General features: G+C 39.2%; 1 protein-coding gene across 1 annotated transcript in view; it reads left to right on the top strand.

Annotated features, from left to right (window-relative positions):
* Nucleotides 1–12,597, top strand: part of PLS1 (plastin 1) — a 56,942-nt gene that overhangs the window by 27,903 nt on the left and 16,442 nt on the right. Inside the window, exons 3-10 of the mRNA XM_082224212.1 lie at nt 439–602; nt 2,675–2,804; nt 3,604–3,736; nt 5,491–5,572; nt 7,206–7,371; nt 7,515–7,657; nt 8,162–8,257; nt 9,291–9,486. Of these exons, the coding sequence (XP_082080338.1) occupies nt 439–602; nt 2,675–2,804; nt 3,604–3,736; nt 5,491–5,572; nt 7,206–7,371; nt 7,515–7,657; nt 8,162–8,257; nt 9,291–9,486 (1,110 nt within the window). The remainder of the gene's footprint in view (nt 1–438; nt 603–2,674; nt 2,805–3,603; nt 3,737–5,490; nt 5,573–7,205; nt 7,372–7,514; nt 7,658–8,161; nt 8,258–9,290; nt 9,487–12,597) is intronic.

Genomic DNA, 12,597 nt, shown 5'->3' with positions numbered 1-12,597 from the left:
TTTCTCCCCCAATTTAGTTGACTGTTGAAAAAGGGCTGCCATTCTCTGTAGTAGGCACTCAGCCACCTGAGTTTGCTGGCAGTCTAGAATAAAAACGGGGTCACCCAAAAATAAGGTTGTGGTTCCTACAAGTTCCAGAAGCCTGATATCCATTCTATTCACAGCCATTTGTTTTTAGCTTTGAGATACAAGTTTTCCAATATACCTGACTTGTACAAAACAGCAGGTTGGGAAAAAAATAAAATGTATGTTGTGCCCAGGGGAGAGCATTCCACAACCAGGAAGCCATCGCTGAAAAGGCCTGTTCTCATGTTGCCACCTTCTGCAGCTCCCCTTGCGGGAGGCACACAACAAAGGGCCTTGAATGATGAATGCAGGTTCTGGGTAGGTTCATGTGAGGATAAGTGATTCCTCAGGTATGATCTTTTATCTTTACAGATATCGATAACAGTGGATATGTCAGTGATTACGAACTTCAGGATCTTTTCAAAGAAGCAAGCCTTCCCTTGCCTGGCTATAAAGTCCGGGAAATTGTAGAAAAAATTATAGCAGTGGCTGATAACAACAAGGATGGCAAAATCAACTTCGAAGAATTTGTATCAGTAAGTGAACCACTTTCTCGGGCTTTGTTGTTTACCCATAGTAAACTAGTTTAGTACTGTTGGTTATAAATGAAGCATGAGGCCATTACTAAACTGTGCTTTTAGAAGCATATTGGGTTACATACTGTAGCTTTGCTTTACACAACACACCTTTATGTACTGTATCAGCACACCAGGAATGTGATCAGTAAAAGAATGGATTTGCCTGCCACATTAGTTGAGGAATAGCTATAGGGTTCCTGCTTCCATAACATTCACTGGTATTCATAAATGCTCTTGGGTTTGGAAGAAAAAGCTTGTGACCAGACACACTCAGAATAACAATTTAAAGGTTTATAGTTCTGATAATAAATGGAAGATACTTCTTTATCAAATGTATCCGCTAAAATAGACTTTTTTCAGTGAAAGCTCATGCCACAATAAATGTGTTGATCTTCAACCTGGTGGAAGAATATTTTACTGCTTTTGCTACAACAAACTGAGCAATCCTATATAAGAAGCATTGCTGGCAGGGTGTGTGTGTATGAGAGAGAGAGAGAGAGAGAGAGAGAGAGAGAGAGGGAGGGAGGATGCAATAGCTGCCAAATCTTACATGCACTTTAGCTCAACAGATAAAGAAGAGATCTATTGATGGTTATTAGCCATGATTGCTATGCTCTGCCTCCACAGTTAGCAGCAGCAACTGGAAAGCAGTTACTGGAAACCACAATGCTTTTGCCCATGCTGCCCCGATCTTCCCCATAACTCTATTTCAGCCATTTGTTTGGCACACTTTAACCAGCACATCAGATGTGCTGGTAGGGTGTGTATTGTTCTGTTACGTTGGTGGCATATATGGTGTGCAATGGGCATAGAGGGGCTTCCACCTTCTACAGCCCCTCAGACAGCGTATTTCTAGTATTGGATTACTCCTTAAGGCTGCAGGTCTGTACACGCTTACATAGAAATAAGCTGTTATTGCAGCCTGTGGAACTTAACTCTGAGTAGACATGAATAAGAGTATCACTTGTGTTGCTGCTCTTTTTGTATTAATAAACTACTTGGTTGCTTCTGGATGCTAGCCATTTAACAGATGTGTTATAAGAGCCCAGGACTAACAAAGAAACATTTATCAACCAGGTAATATTTTCAGACTTCATAAAAGCGGCGCAGAGCATTTTTGTTTTTACAAAGTGACAGCTAACCTGTGTTGTTTTTTTTAAAAATAGCATTTAAAAGCACTTTGGAAGTAGTGCATTTTAAAGATTAATGATGGAGGAATAATATAGCCTATTAAAAGATGGAACTTTTCAAAGTGTCTCATCGTAAGATAGGGAGGGCTTGCATAATTGAACGGGATGATGGGTGAATATACCATATAGACTGTAATTAGCAATCTCTAGTAATGTCTGAAAGGAAAAAGAGCTTAATGGTTACATAGTTGATTGGCTATTATGCAGCTTCAGCTTCTATTATGCAGCTTTAGCTGATAACGATAATGTAAAATTATCCTAAACATATTTGCATCATTTTAAAAAAAATCAAAGTGCTGCTTTAGCATAATCTGAAATCACAGTATCTTTGCATGCACTTTTGAGAGAGAGAGAAGAAATCAGTGTTATATTTTGCACTAGTGATATATTTCCTTATTCTATAGAGTCCCTTCCAGGAAGATGTACACTTGCCCACTTCTTTCTATTTCACCCTGTTTAGTTATTTCCTCCCTCTCCTTTCTCTTATTTTCTTCCCTTTTCCTACATTGCTGATTTGACATTACAGCTTTATTAAAACATACTGTGGTTGGGTTAAGTGGTTATTTGGACTGGTTGGAAAAGAATTGGAAGGTGGAAGGAGTGTGAGAGAAATTAAGTTCTGTTTGCATTTAAATATGAACTTGCCTAATTAGAAATTTCCAGAGCAATATGCAACTTTATACGCTGTTATCCTTCAAAATTCATAATTCTCTGAATTTTTCAATGCAGTCCTCTAGCCTCTGTACATAGGTAAGCGCTTTCCTCGGGTAGCTCTTGTGCATCATATTTTCTGTTGTTGAGTCTGGCATGTAGAAACTGTTCCTCTCTGTTTTGTTCCAGGTTATTCAGGAACTGAAAAGTAAAGATATTAGCAAATCCTTCCGGAAATCCATAAACAAGAAAAAGGGAATTACTGCAATTGGAGGAACATCACCAATTTCTAGCGAGGGGACCCAACACTCTTATTCAGGTAAATAACCTGTCATTTGTTCAAATAAAAAAATCCTGTAGAAGTAAAGGTAGCATTTATATTGAATAGTAGAAAATGGCTGAAGCGCTGATATTTCAAGGCTGACCTGCTGGATTTTCTCAATAATTCTTACTGCGCTCTCTGGAGAATCTGATATGTATGCCAGAGCAAATATTAAAACAAAAATTAAATCACTGTATACTAAAGTTCACTTTCCAGAGTAACATTATATTTTATAATTTAAAAGTATTCTCTGGATACACGTATTCCTTGGTGCATAAGGATATTCGGACCATGTTAAATTCTACATCAGGGATAGGCAACAAGATGTCCTTTAGATGTTGTTGGGTTCAAGCTGTCATCAGCACCAGCCAAAATGGCCAGCATTCTGTGGTCATTTGACGCTGAATGCATCAATTGAGGTTTTTAAGCTTTTTTTTAATGAAATTTGTTAAAGTCTACACTTCCAGCATGGGCCATAAGACGCCCTGATTTTCCTGGACATTTAAGCATTTTCCGCCTGGATGCTCCTTATGAGGGCCGAATACTGGCTATGGCTGGGAAATTCTGGACGTATGGCAACCCTGTGATAGACTGGAGAAGCTGTATATGAGAAATATTACAACTTCCTAACCACTTGTTCAGAAGTGGGACAATCTGCCGAAGAATTGTGCTATAGAATCTCTTTCCTCAAGTCTTGGACTGGATGGACCATTGAGTCCCTTTCAGTTTCAGTTTGTGATTATGTTTTGTAATTGTCCTGGTTTTTAGATTAAGATTTTTCTCTTCCTTTTTCCAGAGGAGGAAAAGGTTGCTTTTGTTAACTGGATAAACAAGGCTCTTCACGATGACCCAGACTGTAAGCACCTTCTCCCTATGGATCCAACAGATGATAGCCTTTTTAAGTCACTTGCTGATGGCATCCTCCTTTGGTATGTTTAGCATTACATTGGGTTTTAAAAAAAATAATCACAAAAAAACCAAGCTGACTGGTGAGTTTTCATGTTGAAATGCATGAAGCATGATCCAGTTAAGCATGATGAGAACTCGCTGATTTTCAGTGAGACAGCTAAGTGTATTCTTATTTCTCTCGATGAAATGAATAGGAATTAAAGCCTTTGTTGCCTTCATTTTGAAGCTTCTGCACTGCCCCACATACTCCTTAATAGAATATAAAAGGTGGGAGCTGCAGCAAAATGTTACAGGCTAAAAAGAATGTCCCTGTTTAGGGTTGCAATCACCTGTTTCCTCCAGGCAGGGCACCTGTTGCTTCCCTTTCTCCCAATTTCTCTCTTCCTGCCTGTCCCCCAGAGAAGAGACAGTGCATTCTGTGGTCCTTATTGGACTGTATATTGTTTTTGTTTTGCTTCCTCATGCTTTATTCCTTTTTGTATTTCTACAAGCCTCAGGGTTCCCCTGAACATGCTATTATACCCTTCTTGTTTCTTAGAAGGCTTGTTTTTTTGTTATATAGCTGTTGGCACTCACTGCATGAGTGGTGGTTTCATAAACACAAGAAGAGGCAATTATAAATAATTGCTGTTAGCTGGTATCAGTCTCTTTTGTATCTACATATAAATGACATTAGCCTTGTTCGTATGTAGCAGTAAATCATGACCAAGAAAGAAAGAAACCATGAAGTGATTGACTTAGGGCTAATTGTATTGTAACTTATAGACTATTGTAGGTAAGCAGTGTATAGCTTGTTCAAATAAATAAGCTTGCATTCATGGTTTATTTCACTCCTATCATGAGCAGTGAGTCAGCCATGCATTTTGTTCACATAATGTTTACAAAAACATAATATGCAAACACTCCGTGGTGATGTGTTCCATAGTGTCTGCTGGTCTCAGGTTTTCCATTGAGACAATCAGGTAGATTGCATTTATTCAGCAAAAAAGCTCAAATTGCAAGCTGATGTTTCATGCATTGGTTTCTTAGTACTGTTTTGTGTTTTTGCTTTTTGCTGGCGCTTTCAGTTTTGTTAACCTACATTTTTCAATGATGGAGTGAATGTATTTTTAATGACTTGATTGTTGCTTTTTATTTGTAATCGACTTTGATCCACTCCTTTGTGAAAGGGAAAAGCAGGGTATAATTTTTAGAAACAACAATAAAATATATTTTACTAATTGAAGAAATGCAAACCTTCTTTTCTAGCAATATATATAATCTTCATTATATACAATCCATTGTGAAGTTGCCCAAACTCTACAGAGAGTCATATATGCCTTCACTGTTAATATTCCATTTTCCTACTTCCTTGTAGTCCTACAGTTTCCAGTAGTAGTTTTTATGCTATTGATGTTATGCTATACAGTGGTACCTCAGGTTAAGTACTTAATTCGTTCCGGAGGTCCGTACTTAACCTGAAACTGTTCTTAACCTGAAGCACCACTTTAGCTAATGGGGCCTCCTGCTGCCATTGTGCCGCCACTGCACAATTTCTGTTCTCATTCTGAAGCAAAGTTCTTAACCTGAAGCACTATTTCTGGCTTAGTGGAGTGTGTAACCTGAAGTGTATGTAACCTGATGTACCACTGTAGATGGAGTTTGGTATGCCAGTTTGGTATGCCAAAATCCTTTTTAATTGTTGAAGTAGCTGAAGGCTAAAATTGTCCTTTCCATGAGACTGATAATAATTTTTCAGAAAGTTGTAATTAAATATTTCCCTTTTCTTCCCCAGCAAAATGATTAACCTATCCCAACCAGATACAATTGATGAAAGAGCTATTAATAAGAAGAAGCTTACTCCATTCACTATATCTGTGAGTACAGCACAACCCTAACCTAAGTATTTCAAATCTACCTCAGAAGGACTGCTTGAAAGTACTTTGCAAAATAAAAAATGAGAACAGTGCATTATTGTGGTACAGTGGAACCTCGGTTATTGAACATAATCCATTCCGGAAGACAGTTCGAGTTCCAAAACATTCAACAACTAAGGCGTGGCTTCCCATTGGTTGCAAGAGCTTCTTGCACTCAGCAGAAGCCATGTCACACGTTCAAGTTCCGAAAAACGTTCAAAAACGTAAGCGAAACGTTCAACAACTGAGGCTTTTGAGAACTGAGGTTCCACTGTAGTTTAAATTTCCAGTTCTTTTATTTTCATCTGTTGTTGTAGCCCTATAACTACCACTTCCCGAAAACAAAGATATGTAAACCTCTGATTATAGATAGCTTCTGGGAACATTTCTACATTTTTTGTTGTTGCAAAGCCATTGTGAATTTGTGCCACGTGGTATGACCTTGTATTGCTCCAATAAGCAGTTTTGTTACGTGGATACTACATTTACAGAGCAAAGCATGTCTAATTTCTATATTGCTATAGAAATAATTTGGAAACCCTAGAGTACATGTTCTCTGGGGTCTTCTGACAATGGCTCTTTTAATGACTAACAAGGTAAAAGTAGCAATAACAGATAGTGCCTGTTCTCCATCTGGTTTAGTGACCTGGATAGGCATTTCAGAAGATAATACTGGAATAGTTATTCAGACACCATTGATTTCCATCATTTAAGTTACCTTAATGACTTTCTAAAAAGCTTAGTGACTTTCTAAAAAGACTTTCTAAAAAGCTAAAAAGCAGAGACATCACCTTGCCAACAAAGGTCTGTATAGTTAAAGCTGTGGTTTTCCCAGTAGTGATGTATGGAAGTGAGAGTTGGACCATAAAGAAGGCTGATCGCTGAAGAATTGGTGCTTTTGAATTATGGTGCTGGAGGAGACTCTTGAGAGTCCCATGGACTGCAAGAAGATCAAACCTATCCATTCTTAAGGAAATCAGCCCTGAGAGCTCACTGGAAGGACAGATCCTGAAGCTGAGACTCCAATACTTTGGCCACCTCATGAGAAGAGAAGACTCCCTGGAAAAGACCCTGATGTTGGGAAAGATTGAGGGCACAAGGAGAAGGGGACGACAGAGGACGAGATGGTTGGACAGTGTTCTCGAAGCTACCAGCATGAGTTTGACCAAACTGCGGGAGGCAGTGGAAGACAGGAGTGCCTGGTGTGCTCTGGTCCATGGGGTCACGAAGAGTCGGACACGACTAAACAACAACAACAACAAATGACTTTCTGAAAAACTCATACAAATCTTTGCTAGAAGCCCCATCAGCGTCAGTGCAAAGTAGAACTAAGTCACATTCCCATCAGCACAAGGATTTCTGCTTGGACAATGGGAACTTCCCTGGGCACCCCCTAAATCTGATCTAGGGGTTCCCCCAATCCTCCAGAGCAGATTTGAGATGTATGCAAGCAGAAATACTTGCATAGATGGGACATATTACTTTGATACCACCCATCCTTTGTTTTTCCTCATTACCATTTTATTATACTTGTATGTTTTTGCATTTGTAGTTATTGTCAAGGTCAAAATGCATTTTTTATTTTTCCTTTTAGGAAAACCTAGATCTTGCACTAAATTCTGCATCAGCTATTGGCTGTACAGTAGTCAATATTGGATCACAAGATCTAAAAGACGGGAAGCCACATTTGGTATTAGGACTATTGTGGCAAATCATTAAAGTTGGGCTTTTTGCTGATATAGAAATCTCCAGAAATGAAGGTAATAATATATAATGTCTGAAATACATGATAAAGCATTCATTTTTGTCTAAAGTTTCTAAAGTTTGAGAAATATATGTGAAATCTTAAATGATTTTAAAAAATAAAAAAGTAAACCAGCTTTCCTGAAAACTCTTTTTGCAGCTCTTATTGGTTTGCTAAGTGATGGGGAAGAATTAGAACAATTAATGAAACTGTCTCCAGAAGAACTCCTGCTACGTTGGGTTAACTACCATCTGGATAATGCTGGATGGAAGAGAATAAGCAACTTTAGTCAAGACATTAAGGTATAGCTTGATCTCTCAAATAAAAGCAAAACAATTTTGAATCAGAACCTTTCAACTGGAACTAGCCAAGACTATAAAAGAAATATTTTTATAGCTGCATTTTAATCAAAATTAGAGAGATACTGTTTAGATCACAGCATTGCCATTCACCCTTGTTCTTCTCTGCTTTCTGCAAGAGTTTCAAGTAGCTATCTGTTGAATAATAATAATAATAATAATAATAATAATAATAATAATAATAATTTATTTTTACCCCGCCCATCTGGCTGGGTTTCCCCAGTCACTCTGGGCTGCTCCCAACAGAAAATAATACTAGTTTTTTGCTTCTTCTGTTCCTTTCTGGTGCAGGAAGAACTAAATTAATCTTATTTTCCTGTTGAGTTTATATGAGAGGCTAAAGCATACTATTGCAGCTGATGCCAATATGACTCTCCTTTTCTCAGTATCTGCCCGTCAGAGTGCATCAAGGACTTTTGTTCAGATTTTTTCAATTGTTCGTTTCAGGACTCAAGAGCCTACTACCATTTGCTGAATCAAATCGCACCAAAAGGAAGCAACAGTGGAGAAACGGCTATTGTTATTGATCTTTCAGGCCTCAATGTAAGTTTTGTATGTATATGTGTGTGTGTTTGCAGAATGTCATTGTACTAAGCAGCTGCAAACCATTTTGAATTACAAGCACAAATCAACAGAGTGCACAAAACTTGTGGAGCATCTGTAATGGATCTTGTGTATAGCTGGCTAAGGTCTGGACTTTTGAAACTTTAAGTTGATATTGCTTTTAAAATGAGCCATCTACTAACTCTGTTGAGCCATAACTCTGTTGACAGCATTTTGTAATTGTTCAGGTGATTTTATTAAAAAATCAGAAGTTTCCAAAAGAGAAAAACTTAGGTTTTTATATGCTTCCAGTGTTTCCAATAAGGTGTCATTTCACACTTTTGTTTCTGAACCTTGCACTGAGCTTTGATTCAGACCTGCCCAACAAGTAGTCTGCCCACCAGGTTGAATGCAGTGCAGCAGTCATGTATTGTTGTGTACCAAGATATTGACAAGCCTACTGGTTTTGCTAAGTGGCCAGCATTGTAAAAATGGGCAGCTGCTAAGCTTCTGGCAGGTTTCAATACATTGTTTGTGGGCTACGTTTAAGCCTGGCAGATTCACTAGGTCAACATTTGCCAACCCTTGTACATTCTAGCTTTTTTGGACTGGCTCCAGCCAGCGTGGCAGTAATGACTGTGACTCATGGAAGTTGTGGTCCGAAATATCTGGACGGTGTACCTGGTTGGCTTAGGTTGTAACAACAACAACAACAACATAATAATAATAATAATAATAATTTATTATTTTTACCCCGCCCATCTGGCTGGGTTTTTCCAGCCACTCTGGGCAGCTTCCATAGAAACCAAAAATACACTAAAATAGCCAAGCTTTTTCTGTGCAGTGAAATATCCTGAAAACAAAAAAGTTCTCAAATAAAATAAGTTTCTAAACAATTTCCTGGTCTGCAACTCAATCGAGAATTGTAATTTATGTTCAGTGCAATCTTATATTAAGATGTAGATATTTTATATAAAATGTCAAAATTAGTATTTTTTGAAGTGTGAGGTTTACTCTTTATATTTTTTTCAAGGAAAAAAATGACCTGAGGAGGGCTGAATATATGCTTCAACAGGCAGACAAACTGGGCTGCAAACAGTTTGTGACTCCTGCTGATGTGGTTGCAGGCAATCCTAAACTTAACATGGCCTTCGTTGCAAATCTCTTTAATACGTACCCTGCCCTGCAGAAGCCCGAAAGCTCTTCTTATGATGTCAATTTACTGGAAGGTGAGCTAATGTAACAAACACTGATAGTGACATTAGAGAATGATGAATAATCCTCAATTATTTCATATTAAGATGTTCAGAATATCCTTGATATTTTCTCTTCCAAAATGTTTTCATGGAAAATTCAACCCACCTGTTAACTCCTATAGAATTATCTACTCCAGTGATAGGGCAGCTGTATAAATGCAGTCCGTAGGTAAAATACATTAAAATGGGTATAAGAGGATCTGTGGTGCAACGGATGCCACTTCAGAATAGCCTTTTCAACAGTGGCCAATGTGATTCCTTTGGAAAGCATGCATGCAGGGCCTGAAGGACACAACGTACTCCAGCTGTTACTCAAACAGCAACTTTTATTCAAAGGCCTCTAAACCTGAAGGTCCCATTCGTTTATAATGCAAGCAGCATAGGATAGATATGTCCTCTGTAAATTTATCTAGTCCTGTTTCAAAGCCATCCTAAGGGCCTACCCAGATGATAAGCCATCCATGCTATTAGCGATTGTGTGAATGGTTGTTTTTCCATTGAAGAAGAAGAAGAAGAAGAGTTTGGATTTGATATCCCGCCTTTCACTCCCTTTAAGGAGTCTCAAAGCGGCTAACATTCTCCTTTCCCTTCCTCCCCCACAACAAACACTCTGTGAGGTGAGTGGGGCTGAGAGACTTCAAAGAAGTGTGACTAGCCCAAGGTCACCCAGCAGCTGCATGTGGAGTAGCGGAGACGCGAACCCGGTTCCCCAGATTACGAGACTACCGCTCTTAACCACTACACCACACTGGCTCTCATGAAGACATGAGAGCCTTGCTGTGGGTGCGAAGGAGCCTTTAACCCCCTTTGCTCCTTGCTGTGTTCTCAACTAGATTTCTCTCTCTCTCTTTCTCTCATTCACTTGCACTCAGACCACACTCCCAGCTTGTAGCAGGTGAGGGGGCAAAGCCTGAAGCCCAAAACCCTCAACGCCAGGTTTCCATCTGGATTGAGTCCCGCACCTGGAGTTTCCTTTTAAAAAGACATTCATCCACACAATTGCTAATCATGTTAATAGCATCTTGCGTAGTCTGGCCTTGAGCCAGGCATCACCACCCCCTCTTCTGGCACCAAGTTCCATAAGTTAATTGTGCATTGCGTGAAGTGATTTCTCCCCCCTCCCCCTTTTTGTCCTGAATCTCTTGCCTGCCCTTTAGAAACAACTTATCCTTTAATAAACCGACTGTGGCTGATCATTCGGCATTGTGCTCTGGCCACCGTTTGAGAAAAACATGGCACAACTGCCCAGTACTAATTGAACTGTTACTGGGTTGCCTTCTCTCTCTCTCTCTCTCTCTCTCTCTCTCTCTCTCTCTCCCCCTCTCTCCCTCTCTCCCTCTTTCCCTCTCTTTCTCCCTCTCTTCCTCCCTCCCTACATGACAGGAATATGGAGCTTAGATGCTAAAAGTGAGGGCCCAAATAAATATGGTATTAAATGTGTCTTTGCTTTTAATATGCACTTTTTATGCTAAGGACTGGGGAGATCACAACAGGTAGGGAGAGGAGGTTTTGCACTATCCTCTTCTGTTGTAGTCCTAATGAATATTGCTTTTTAGTTGGTGGTGACTGCATTGGGAGGGAATATTTCCTTACTTTAAAACCAGGTTATTAAGCCACTTTTTGAAACTGGTTTAACAGTTCTGAAGCTGTTAATCAGAGTATCCTGGTTTGGACAAAATGAGAAAGTGTAGTTAATAATAGACTTCCTGGGTGGTTTGCCGGATTGTGCAATTAAGGGAGCAAAGAGGCTCTTTCCTATCTCAGTTTATTAAACCAAGCTATGATCATCCAAATGTGGTCATTATCTACTCCTTCTAAGTAATACATTAGTTATCCTTCTACAGATCATGCCATCTACACAAATGTAGTTTATCTAAAGCAAAGCATCATTTTTTCTAGCTTCAGGTCCAAATTAAAGTTGATACTCAGAGAACCATAATTGTTCCTACTTTTTTGTTTGTTGTTTATGTTCAAAGCATTTGTCAGGGTGGGACTGGTCAAGGGGAGAAGCAGCACTGTGAAGGGGGGTGTCTAATTTTATCCCCCCTTTTGGAGTCTAAATTGCTGCCCTGAAGCTATTTGAACAACGGGGGGAAACGTGTTTGGTGCCTGTAGGTTCTCCCCAACATGGCAAATAGCAGCTTCAAGAACAATTTAGAACAGTGTAGTATGTAAATATAATCCACTGATACATATTTCTTTATGAATTCTGGTGGAAGGATGTTCCTGCATATGCTCAGTTAAGAGAGTTGAAGCAAGGAGCAGCCAACATTGTCAACAGTTAGCCTACAGCACCGCATGCAGTTTGGATGATGGCTGGCTGTCTCCTCTCTAATAAAGCCACAAACGCTTAATAACTTTAACCTCTGAGTTTCAGTTTCTTCACTGGGGAAAATTGAGCTCACAAGTGATGTGCTTCTTAAAGAACAGGCTAGAAAGGTATCACCTTCTGATTTTGAAGATTTGTGACAACGCTTGTGCCACTGGGTGTGATTAAGGAAGCCTGCAGCTCATATGCCTCACCAATGCTGCTGCATCATAAGAAATGGACTCATTAAAATGGTGGTGGACTGTAGAGAACTCAACAGCATGGCTTGAGAAGACACCCACTGCCTCAGATGGAAGAAACATTTGCTTTGTGGGCAAAAGTGCTTTTCCATGTTGGACCTCAAAGGCAGATATTATCAGATCTCAGTTGGGCAAAGTGATAGCTTTCACCATACCATTTGGAATTGGCTTGGCAGTTGACAAACACTCCTGCTACCATCCAGAGAGTTATGCCAAGTGTCATACATGACATGCATTTCACTGAGACAGTAGCATTCTTGGAAGATTTTATGATTTTTTTTCAGCCACTGTGAAAGTTCTGAAATGTTGATTGAAGTTAGCACTTTCAAACAGTAAACGGTTTCAAACATTTATAAAATATTTGGGACATGTTACTTCTAAGGATGGATTCCACCCAGATAAAAAGAAAATACATGATATCACAGCATGGCCAGTACAAATTATTAAAGAATTGCACAGCTTTATTATTATTATTTACTGGATACTGCCAGGGGTTTGCAGACCAATATTCCATTT

The sequence above is a fragment of the Podarcis vaucheri genome, assembly GCF_965113315.1.
Source record: "Podarcis vaucheri genome assembly, chromosome: 5".
Taxonomy (NCBI): domain Eukaryota; kingdom Metazoa; phylum Chordata; class Lepidosauria; order Squamata; family Lacertidae; genus Podarcis; species Podarcis vaucheri.
Note: the sequence above shows the minus strand (reverse complement) of the source record. Positions and strands in the feature narration are given on the sequence as shown.